Source organism: Idiotropiscis lumnitzeri, chromosome 21 (genome assembly GCF_059441095.1).
Source record: "Idiotropiscis lumnitzeri isolate Australia: NSW breed Sydney's pygmy pipehorse chromosome 21, RoL_Ilum_1.0, whole genome shotgun sequence".
Lineage (NCBI taxonomy): Eukaryota > Metazoa > Chordata > Actinopteri > Syngnathiformes > Syngnathidae > Idiotropiscis > Idiotropiscis lumnitzeri.
Window position 1 is genome coordinate 9,611,225 of NC_142411.1, and position 12,327 is coordinate 9,623,551.

General features: G+C 40.0%; 1 protein-coding gene across 4 annotated transcripts in view; it reads right to left on the reverse strand.

The window, feature by feature from the left end:
- The window catches only part of jag2b (jagged canonical Notch ligand 2b), a 43,731-nt gene that overhangs the window by 13,615 nt on the left and 17,789 nt on the right, over positions 1–12,327 (reverse strand). For all 4 annotated transcript variants that reach the window (XM_088286346.1, XM_088286345.1, XM_088286344.1 and 1 more), the window contains exons 4-9: positions 9,657–9,711; positions 7,055–7,312; positions 5,832–5,892; positions 2,244–2,374; positions 765–884; positions 502–615 (exon numbers count right to left, since the gene is read on the reverse strand). In XM_088286346.1, coding sequence (XP_088142472.1) covers positions 502–615; positions 765–884; positions 2,244–2,374; positions 5,832–5,892; positions 7,055–7,312; positions 9,657–9,711 — 739 coding nt within the window. The remainder of the gene's footprint in view (positions 1–501; positions 616–764; positions 885–2,243; positions 2,375–5,831; positions 5,893–7,054; positions 7,313–9,656; positions 9,712–12,327) is intronic.

A 12,327-nucleotide genomic window follows, 5' to 3' on the forward strand; every position in this document is an offset into this window, starting at 1 on the left:
AGCGTTCACAAGCAATTTTTAGATTTTGATAGCTTTAGTTTTGCAACTCATTGGAGTGTAAATGCACAAAAATCTCCCACTATCATTGAACCTAGTTTGCGCCGCTGCTGAAAATGCGGTGTTTAATTATTTGCTCTATGTGTCATCTTTACAAGCTTAAGTGAGAGTGACATATGTTTATATACATTTTTATATGGTCTTTCTATAACAGATCACCGATTGCTGGGGGGGGTCTGGAATAAACCTCCATTTAAAAAAATGCTCAATTAATTTTTTTTCTGCCTTTGGTACCAGTTTAATTGGTATGCAAAATAAATAAATAAATAAATAAATATATATATATTTATATATATATATATATTATAATTTTTTTATTTTGTCCAAATGTACTCTGCAACCCTCATCGGGAATGTGATGAAATGCAATAAAAACAATGTTGAGATTTAAAAAGATTTTTTAAAAAAGGACAAAGATGTTGGACAAAATTGCGTGGAAACTCACTGATTGCACAGGTTGCACCTCCCCAGCCTGGTGGACACTGGCACTCGAAGACTGAGGGACCCTCAAGGCATGTACCACCGTTCGCACAAGGATTGGAAGCACAGGCGTGCTCAGCTGATGAAGCACCCGATAAAACAAAACAGCGTTACTCAAGTTGAGACGCTGGGATTCATACAAATTAAAATATTTCATCCAATTTCCTAATAACTCATCCTTGACAAAGTTCAGTCGAGTGGTCATCCTTGTCGAACAAAAACACTCACCTATCTGACACGTCTTGCCTGAGTAGCCTTGTGGACAGGCGCAGTAGTACTCATCAGGTTCAGTGTTCAAGCATGTGCCGGCGTTGATACATGGCTGGTGGCGACCGCAGTAATTGAGATCTGGAGCAGACATGTTAAATGGAGGAGACCATGAGACTCATTTTGAAATGTTTGCCTCCACGATTCACGACAACAACAAAGCAAATCTCTCAACTTGCACATCTATTGCATTATTTGTAGTGAGCTAGACACTTTGTACATTTAGAAAATTAATATTTGACTGTTGACGCCAAATCCATATTCCTCCTTTCAACTTCATCATGGTGTTAAAGCAACAGAATGCAATATTGCCAGTTTAACACTGACAGATTCAAGACCCTTTATGGTACAATAGCTTTTGATAAAGAGCATATCGTTGCCAGGGCTACCCCAGATAACCCTCCTTAGTGGTATGTAATCATGGACATATATATATAGATGTATATAATATCGGACTAGCCAGGACACCTCTAATGTTACATTTAAATGCAATGAAATTCAAGACATATTCCAACGCCAACAGACGGCTAAGTCGAGGAGAGTCCCAGAAAACAAAACAAAAAATATCCTTCATGTTATTTTAATGAAGAAAATGCTTTTTGAAAAGATACAAGCGTGTACAGAGGATACAAAGTGTCGAAAGACCCCTCCATGAAAATGACAAGCTCTTGGAGCAATATCAGTTTCCACTGTATCCTCAACTTTGCTAATTGGCTGCCAACATTCAATCCGCTTGGTGCCAGGAGTTCCCTGGAAGCTTGTCGGAGTCTTCGCTCAGTATAGAGCACCAGCTGTCAGTTTGACGGGAAGCACTGAGTTGTTTCCTCAATCACTCTGCTGCTCGGCATCAAGAGAGCGGACTTACAGTGCTCACAGGATGTGCTTAAGGAGGTAGAAACTTGTGTCTTTTAATTATTAATGTAAACTAAGCTTGTTTCGTTCATCTTTTTCCACATACAAAACTAAACCCATTTGATCCTTGAGAACCGGTCTTAGCCTAAAGGCTGATAAATAAATGAATAGGGATGAGTCCCCACCGGGGATCTTAGGACCCACTCTCATCCCCCAAAGTGCACTCAAGTGACGACGAGGATGCGTGGGGATCAAGTGTCCCCGTTGGTGCTCAAATCACACGAGCAGTAAAACTATACAGCTGCTGTTTTCCAGTCAGTTTGGGGAAAGACGTCTGTGTAGCATGACATGCAAATAAATGTGTAGGCAACACATACACTAAGCGTGGGAAACAGAAGTTCTGAAATTGAGCCTCTCTTCAATACAGTAAAATAAATGTGAAATATTCTTTGATTTTGTTTCACGTCTCAAAGGCAAAATTAAAGCGAACAGGAAAGAAGACGGCATAACCAAATATTCTGTTTTGATAAAAGAACACATAGCTTGAGGGTACATGCGTGTGAGTTGAGGACAAAACCTTTTGCATACCTTTATCGCACAGCAGGCCACCCCAGTTCCTCTCACAGTTGCACTGCCAGGGGATGTTGCAAGTGCCATGGACGCATCCGGGGAACACGGTACATTCGTCACAGAACTGACCATGCCAGCCATAGTTACACCTACGCACACATAGCAGACTGTGTCATACAAGCTTGGCATAAAAGTACATTTCTCCAATCCAGGATCCGGTAAGGTATACGTAATTACATCAGATTTATCCGCATGTGCAAATACCATTGTTATTCAAAGAAGAAATGATAGCCCAACATTCCCTAAACAGTTTACGATTAAATTCTTGTTTAAACACAAAAGAAAAATCTTACCCCGCATCCTGTTGAAATGTGCAAGTCAAGCATAACAAAAATAAACCCTCGCTTAAAATATTTGTGTTGAGAAATACAAACATGTCAGCGCATGAAAGCAGCCTTGTGACAGTCAGATGAAAATGTGGATTCTTTACCCCAAGTTGCGGGTGATGCCGACACATGATACTTTCACATCACCAGTCTGGGCAACATTGCTCCATTATTCAGAACAAGCATGAGCATTAACATAATATTCACTTCCTGTTTCGTTTGTCGTGCAGCCTATTTAGGGAGTAAACTAGTTCACGCAACATAGCCACATTTATTTGCGGTTAGGGACCAAGCCCAACTTAATAGCAAATTTCCACAAATAATGGACCCCAAAAATAGATAATGTCCTCAATTAATACCATAAATATAACCCAAACTAAGAAACTATAAAAATGCTTCTAAACATCGTATCACGTCGTGGGTCGCGCCATCCCAAGGACCCCTATTGACTAATCTTAGACGTGGGTGACATTCCAGGGCAGGAGGGGTTCAGAATACATCCAGCAGGCTCCTGTCTGGACGAGGGTGGGAGTGAGCGGGGGTGGGGTGTAGGCCTATGATGACAGCGGTGCGGCGGCTTCTGAGAGCGTCTGGAGACGGCCTTGTGTTTACAGAAGCTGCGCACGCGCCTGCTGCTTCATGACAACACCCGGCTATTCCGAGGCTGTGGTGTCGTCGAGCCAGCTGTCTTGTCAATTGGCTTCTATTTCGAGCCCGTGCTCCTGCAGACGGCACCGCTGCCAATGTGAGAAACAAGGTCTTTGAACGTCTCTTGGTTGGGGAGACGGGTGGGGGTGTGGTTTAAGAATACTTGACATGCTTCACCCTGCTCCATTTGATCAGCTTCATGTGTCAATAACTTGGGCAGGGAGACGCAGTCAGTTTTCTAAAAACTTCGTTTGAACAGATCCCACTAATACGTCAGCAATGCACCCTGTAATCAAATACCTTGACTGATGTGTCCCAACGTATGCGTACAATCTGTTGATTTTTTTTTTTTGTGTGTGTTGTAAGCTGCAAACAAGCTGACTCTCTAGTAAAGAGTGTTTGAAGAGGAAAAAGTGCCACAACGCCGATGTACTTCTTTCAGCCTTTTATTGAAAGGGCTTAGCAGTTAAACGCAAACTGTAAAAAGCAAGGAGCTACAGTAGGCCGAAACGTCTGCCTAGACGTTCACCCGTAGTCTAAACCGGCAAATGGGGCCAACTGGATTTAAAACAACTGACCTCACTAACTAGGCCACGCCCCTTAAAGGCACACACAAAAGTTGCGGTGACTACAAACAATCTCTCAGGGCTGTCAAAGTTAAAGTGTTAACTTTGGAGATCAATTTAAATGTTACAAAGCCTTAAAAAAAAAAAACTGCTCACCTTGCAGCCAAACTTGGAGAGTCACTGGCGCAAAGACAGACAAAGACGGACTTTCACTTCATTTTACTCTAAAAAGTTGCTCGATGGCTAATTGAAGAAATCCAAAATAATGTGTGCACTTTGCAAAGCCAAATTCAAATACCGTACTGAGAATTTTACAGGAAAATTATTTCCCACATTAATTCCAAGATTTTACTCAAATATTTGTTACAAAAAATTCAATTAATCATGATCAATAATGGAAAATTTTGCAATTCATAAAATTAGAAAAATTTAATTCCTTGACAGCAATAAATAGTACAGTGCTATTTGTCGTTGTCATTTTTTTCAACATATGACAAAAATTTTATGCTTTTCAGGTGGGCGCAAGTGTTAAACCGGGTATTTAACATACCAAGCTTGACTTTGCCGTCCACCATTCAATACCGCTGATGATTGTAAAAAAACAGCAACACAGAAAAAAAAAAAGAAAATCAGGAATAGGCCAGCTTTCACAGGCAGTGTAAAAGTGCCTTACAGTTGTTTGTCCCAACAGGCTTCTCTGGATTAAATCTAGGCAGTGCAAGCACCGTTACTCATCTGCAAGTAGGCGTGGGTCGGATTCCAAAAATCATAGCAGTGCCACATGTCAAAGGTAGCCAGTGTGGTGAAACGGAGGGAACACCATTTTACCATTTATCCTCAGGGCATGTCAAGCCTTTGACAAATATGTCAGAACAAGCCTAATGTGTGCCAATATAAAATCCTCAACACCGTAGCCACACAAGGAGCACCAATCAAAGCCTCTGGCAAAATGGGACTGTGTAAAGCCCTCAAAATTGATGAAATAAAGAGAACGAAAGGGCACCCAGAGATCACAAGGGATTTATTGCTTGTGTTCTGTGACCCGAGGCTTCATTAAATTCATGCCAGAGCAGGAAGAATCTTTACTGCTACTCCGCCACTCATATCACTTTTCCTGTCTGCTGGGACCTGACATTTCAGGAGAAGAAGATGCCTTGCTCGCTTCTCTGCCTGTTAACTGGAGTGAGGATACAGTCAGGTCAAGTCTCCTCTTAATAATCATTTCATCTAATAATAACACAAAGCACGTGTTAATTTTTATGAGGACAATGTGAGGAGCAATAGGTTACATATGCAGAGTGTTGTATTATGCTGAATATATCGAGGAAAACTCCCGGATCATTCTACAGCTTTTCAAGTTGTATTTTTGATCTCTTTCGAGATTTATTTTCTTGTCTGCCCCTTGCCCTTAAAAAGAGAAGCGCATTGCAGATGAAGAGGAGATATGGCGATTCCCGGCACGTTTAAAACGCTCACGCTGACAACCCCCCGTCTTGGGCTCGAGTGGTTTAAAAAAAAAAAAAGGGGGGGGGGGGTGAGATGCTTGGTATTCTGTGTGGGATTTGGGCTGCCTAAAAATATAATAATATGTCAGGCAAGGAATTGCCTGAGTTAAACTGAGATGGAAACGCCTGAGAGGAAGAAAAGGAAAAAGAAAAAAAGGTACTGTTGAAGGTGACTGTTCAAAATGATCCCTCAGGGATTATTACGCATTATTTTAGCAGGTTATGTTTTTGTGTTCATATTTGCTTTCATGATGATACATAACTTCGCTAAGACTCAAAGACAAATGGGTCAATCAAAAAAAAAAAAAAAACTGACGCTGCCCGAGATCAGGATTGTTTTGGTCTATGCTCCGTTGACCGCCATGCTAATATTAACTAGTTAATTTTAAGAAGTAATACAAGTTTGATTGTACCCTACATACAATGCTCAGCATTCCAGTTTCCACAAAATGTGCCAAATCAGAAGACTATCATGAGAATAACTGAATCGTCTCGTCTTACCTGCATTCCCCTGGAACGGAGCAACCACCATGAAGCAGATTACAACCTTGCTTGCAGATTGCTAAGAGAGGGAGGAAAAAGACCAAACCAACAAACGTTAAAAGCTTGTAAATATCTGTAAGCGTATATATTATTCATAAAGAGAAATTAAGTGAATCATACAGATGCGCAAGTGAGTGGGAAGAGGCATGTTGGTCTAAAGCAAGTGCAACAAGACATGATTAATGCTTCCTTGGGCAGAATTTGGGGTTAAGGGGGGGGCAAAACTTTATAGCCTGCCTGTACAACAATAACTCTACTGAAAAACAAACCAAGCCATCTACATTAGCATTATTGACTTTACGGCGGCACCGCAAATAACTTCCAAGGCATGTGAAATCCTTTAGAAATTCTATACTATTTACTTGCAGAAGAAGCAGAGAAGGTCCCCTACTAAGCAGATAGAATATATGCTTGTGAGTAAGTAAGTAGTACTGTATGGTTTGGTTGACTAGATTTGTGTTTAAAGATAGTGTATATATTTCCGTTTCAGTACTGTTTATTTATTTATTTATTTTTTTTTGGGGGGGGGGGGCGTATTCTCCCATTGTTTGCAGAAAAACTCATCCATTCACAATTTTCTGTAAACAAAGCAAAAATGTTCTGTGTACAGTGTAATATTAATTTTGCTGTAGTGTCTCTTTAATTGAGGCAAACCAAACATCAGCTCAGCCAAACACCCGTGGCAGAAGGCTGCAGCTATTGAAATATTTAATATTCGAATATGCAATTGAAAATCCTTTGTAATAATCTAGTATTTGGATCACATCTTTATGATCATTAAAAGTACCTTGAGAATCTCTTAAGCTTAAAAAAAGCAGCTGTTCAAAGCAGTGAATTTTTTTTATTTTTTTAACTACAGTGTGTTAAAAAAAAAAAATCTAAACTATAATGACAATCAACAAACAAGCGTACAAAGAAATCATGAGGCAATTGTGACGATCTGTGCGCGAGAAGAGGTGAGAGCTGGAACAGGATAACTTGTGTGTATAAGGTGTTTGTGAGCGTTTAAAGGTTTAAATCTATATGAACGTTTTTTTTTTTTATGGTCTAACTGGTTTACAATTTATCACCTCCTATATGTGGTACGGTTTGAAACATCTGTAGCCACGAAATGATGTATACTAGTACAGCCATAAAAATAAAGGACCATCTTTGATCATGCTAGCTGGCTGGTCGCTCACCTGTCTTACAGTCCTGACCCATCCAGCCCTCCAGGCAAACCTGGGCACCAGAGTTCTCACAGCGATAGTGGCCAAAGTAGTCATCTCGAGGAACGCAAAGTTTATTGCACTTGCTGCTGTAGTAATTGTCATCGCAGAGCACCCGGATACGGTAGATGATGCGAGCCACAGGCCCGTCATAGGTGACAGTCTTCCAGGGGTCACCGGGGTTTGCCATGCCGGTATGGGCGCTGCGTTCAATCAGGTGATCGTCATCATCTGAAATAAATAAAGTTTTTAACTACAAATTGGTTGATAGGGATATTTGATACCAGTGTCACTAAAAAAAAAAAAAAAAAAATGGTTGTCACAAAACTTTGCGGAATTAAATAATTCCCTCCGGCATCTCAGCAGCACCATAGAGGGCATAGAGGCCAATTAACTAGGCTAAAGTTAGTCTCACGATAGCTCTCAGTCGCCACAAAGAAAGTCATTAATCAGAGTGTGATTGCAGTTGGTCAACAATCTCTGTGGAAGTGGAGGGCCTGTGATTTCCTTTCCTGCATAGCGGTGAGTTGCACTGCACTTTAGTCACTTTTGAAGTGAGCAAGCACTCACACACACGCAAACACACACACATTTTCCTCTGCCGGGGTCTGACACAATGTCAGACAGAATTAAGCAACAATAACAAATGGAACCCCCGGCAGTTGCCAGATAGAGAACAATGGGCTCCGGGCCCAAGCGGGCTCAGCTACTTCGGTGTCTAAACACCGAGCCCAGCCGCCCAGTCCGCTCCACTTCCTGCTCGATAAACACAAGGAAAACAGCCGACTGCCTTTCCTGAGGACGCAGGAGGTGTGGGGAGTGGGGGGGGGGGCAATAGGGAAGAGAGGCAAGCGGGAGGGAGGATGTGATGCTGGAAGAGAGGAATCTCACTGACATACTGGCGGACTCTTACGTAGGACAAGACAGGAGACGGATGCTGACTCAGGCCAGGATTCTACTCCGATGTCTCACTAATAGAGAATATGTTCATGCACGCATAATATAGAACGATGTTCAGTCAATTAGACTAAAATGTCTACGCGAGTGATGTTTCTTAAAAAAAGTTGCAAATCAAAAGGTGGCACTATAAACCAAATGCAAGGATTATTCATAAGGACTGATAATGGAGTTAAAGGTACTGTAAATGGAGAGTCATAAGTTTCCCACTTTTCTGTTTATGGCATCATCAATTCATGGTTTTAGGTCATTTACTTTAAAGACCTAAATCAAGCATGGGAAATGTAGATTTATCCAAACTCATCTGTCTATAACTTCAACACGAACAGTAGAGTTCAAAGAGGTTGTGATGTGCTGAAACCACAAGCAGAACCGCTTTAAAGACACGTGCAGAAGAAATAGGTATTTGTTTTAGATAACAGGCTCCTCAAGTCATGACATTCGGATTGAAGTCAGCTGATGTGTGACACAAGGCAAGACCACAAATCTCAGTTCTGTCATTTGGAATTGACAAGAATGAAGATACCAGACATATACAGTTGTTGAAACGACTGTATCTTAGCTTACGTTGTTCCAGAGTTATTTTTCATTCGTGCTTTTGAAAGGGTGTGGAAGCACCTGCAAAAAAATAGTTGGTGACACATTTTATAATGTAACACCACGTGGGTGTTCATCGCTTGTCCTTGACATACTAGCATATTGTAGAGAAAATGCAAAGAAACAGAAAGAACCTGAGGCTGGTCCGAGTCAGACTAAGAAGAAGAAATCAGGAGAAAGTAGCGCCCTGACATGAAAAAATTAAACACTGAAATGACAAGACATGGCACTGTAACACTAATAGCTGGGAAATTAACTAAATATTAATAATAAATAAAGAAAAAGTGTTCAATTTGCAATAACTATGTCAAATGAATGGCCAAAATAAGGCCATATTTAAAAATGTTTTTATCTAAAAACATTGTTGCATAAATGTCCATTGTATCACTGCCAACAAACTCATTTACTGGTGACCTCTTCCAAAGAAACCGGAGACTACGTAGGGCAAGAAGCTAATCAGAGCTATGATGTCAATTTCTATTTTTTTCTCCATTGTCTGCATTCATATGTGCGTTTGATGTCATGGACTAAACAGGATGTGATGGCCTTTTACAAATAAGGCGGACAAGTGGACAAAAGAGGACAGTGTGGTATGGAAATGCAGCCATACTCACACACACAAACATGTTTCCATGCACACACAAAGATATTTAGGACTTGTGAAAAATGCCAAGGGATCAAGGGCGCGCATAACATTTATAGTCCTTAAAGGATTCCTCCCTGACCGGGCTACTGCTAGGACGGGAAAAAGGGGATGTACAGGAGTCGAGCCAACGGACATTTCCGAATGAAAACAGGATACAGCTGGTCAAGCACTGACCGCCGACATAGCTGCTTGTATTGTATACAGGGTGTCTTGGGAGACCAATATATCCAAGGCGCTAGATTTTCTACAGAAAAAATGTGGCAAACGGAATAAGGAATTTAAAAAAAAAAAGAAAAAAAAAAAAGAGTCAATGTTATCGTTCCAAAACACCTGCTGAACTTTTATAGCATTGTGATATGTCAACGGTTCACTTACTGTTCCGGGTAGTGTTGTCCCAGTCCCAGGCCTCAACGATTAAGGTGTACGTCCGCTGAAGCAAGAAGACAAAAGACATCGTCAGAGCTGTGTGCACAAATATGCATTTTGTAGTTTTACAAAAACAATTAATTTTCCAACATGAATAAATTATTGAAGACAAGACTATAATTACTCACATCCTGTCACGATCTTGAAAAGATTTTGCAACAATACATATGGCGGTCATGACGGCATACAATACAGTATATCCCGTGTCTTCTATTGTGTACCAAAAGGAAGCATTTTTTTTCCTCCCAGAGAAGCTCAGGTTCCAAATAACCATACAATGTATTGCCAGTAGGAAAGGATATTTGAGTAAATTCCCATGACTGATAAAAAAAAAAAAAAAGATCAATTAAAGTCCCTGTAAAGTGAAGCTGTCACCACAAGACAGAAGAGTGTTTTTAACAAGACTGTCAATTTTTAATTATTAAAAAAAAATAAAAAAGGCAAGTATATACAATGAGGCTTCAAAAATCACAGACGTTCTCCCAGCGCTCGTAGGTGCAGTATCTGCTTAGTGCCAACAGCGACTGGAATACGGCTTTCCAAGCTGCGACGAGAGATGCTAGCCACCAGCTAGCTCACAGGCTAACAGGCTTCCAGACACCGGAGAAAGATAACCGTTTCTTAAACACTGCAGTACAATATATTATGTATTGCTTTAATGAGGCATTTGAGTTGATATGTGGCTTTTCATATTTTGGTGCCAGAACTTGATTGATGTGGGGAAATAAATGATAATAATATATACATTACCACGTACCCCACACAATGTGCTCACATGCTAGTTATTCCTGTTTGCTACATCCAAAGAGTTTTAGTTTTTTTGATATTTTGAGATGTCCTACTGTGTGAGTGGCCATTAAACATACCTCGAGCCCACTGTTGAACACGAGTTTGTCCTTTTTTTTTTTTTTTTTTTTGCTTCTCTCCACGCAGGTCTTAAGTATTGTAAATAAACTGAAAAAAAAGTGTGTTCTGCATACCTTTTGATGAATATATATATATATATATATATATTTATTTATTAGGGATGTAACGATTCACTTAAGCCTCGATTCCATTCTATTTTCGAGTTTCAGTTCCTGATTTTGATTCAATATTTTATTTATTTATTTTTTTTAAATTGCTACCACGCTCATCTCATTGTGCTCGTGTGATGCTGCAGCGATCCACAAACAGACACGTATTGATGTTTAGCGCGAGCGACTAAATGTTACCTGCATTTTGAATGGAACCAAAAACTATACACTATGCCGAGTTGCACTCTTATTATGAAACTACCTATAAATATTACAAGAAATGCTTGTGAACAGATTTCATGTTTCTTCAGGACCAATCCATTTTTTTTTTACTATAGAAGGGACTGAAATCATGAATAAAATTGAGGAAATGCACCGTGCCAAAGAAAACTGAAATCACCACTTGAATTGATTTTTTTAATTTCTTTTTATTTAACCTGAATACAAAACGTTTCTTCTGCTTATCTAGTATGCATCATATCATCTGCACATTCAAAATGTGGTATGTGCCTAAAAAATAAGAGAGAGAGAGGGAACGTGAAAATCTCAAGCGTGATGCATATCATAACACTTGGAAACAACAATGCTCAGCAAAACACAATTGTTAACCAATTTTTCCCAAAATCTTTTAGCACTGTAGTATATTCGAACAACCTAGGTATTTTATGTTTTATTGTCGGGTGTTGCCATCAATGGCTTGTGGCAAAGGCGTCATGTTGTACTTTGGGTGGTGAAATTTCCGACTCCATGAACGCAACACACAGTGCGTGTTTGCAAGTTAGTCGTTTGCGGTTTCGATGTCAATCACGCGTATATAAAAACTATGTTTTGATTTTTAAAACAGAGTTCGCCGACTAATGCCGCCACAATCCACAGTTGATACTACATTATGTTAGCGTACCACACGGTAGCCGGTGCGTGCTAACTACAGATGGCTATGTCGAAAACGATGTTATTGTAAATTAAATCTGGCGTCAGGCGAAACATTTTTCCTTCATAAATGCTCATTTATCACTGCTGTGTTGCTATGAAAGGGATGTTTATGTCATATTAAGTAGCGTAGGTCTACAGTTTGTTTACAGCACAGACATGAGACAATGGCGTTGCGAATCGAATTTCCCTGCATGGTAGAGAGAAGAGGGCCAACACTGTATGGCCTGATAATACTGTATGCAAAACAAACGTAATGTAACAAATATGCCATGATGTCAAATGCTCCCATGTAGATGTATCCGTTCTATTTAATCTGACTTGCTTCACGGAGAGACTCTCACCAAATATGAGATCCATTAAGAAGGTCACTTTGCCAATATTAGCTACAGTATGAGAGCTAAATTCATACTGGCTTTGTCCTTGCTTGTCAGACACAGAGGTACAGTAAATAAGCAGCTAATGGGATTATCTTGTTTCAGTTATGCTTTGCTCTGAACACATCATGCAATGGATTAATATAAACACTCCCCGTGTATTTGTAATGCAGTATAATATGCACTTAAATAGATGAAAGGAAGTGCGCCCGATGAAGTCATTGTAGTAGAATAGTTATTTGACTTGTCCTTAATTTAATGAAATAAAAGAGAAAAAAAATATTCTGTATTATTGAT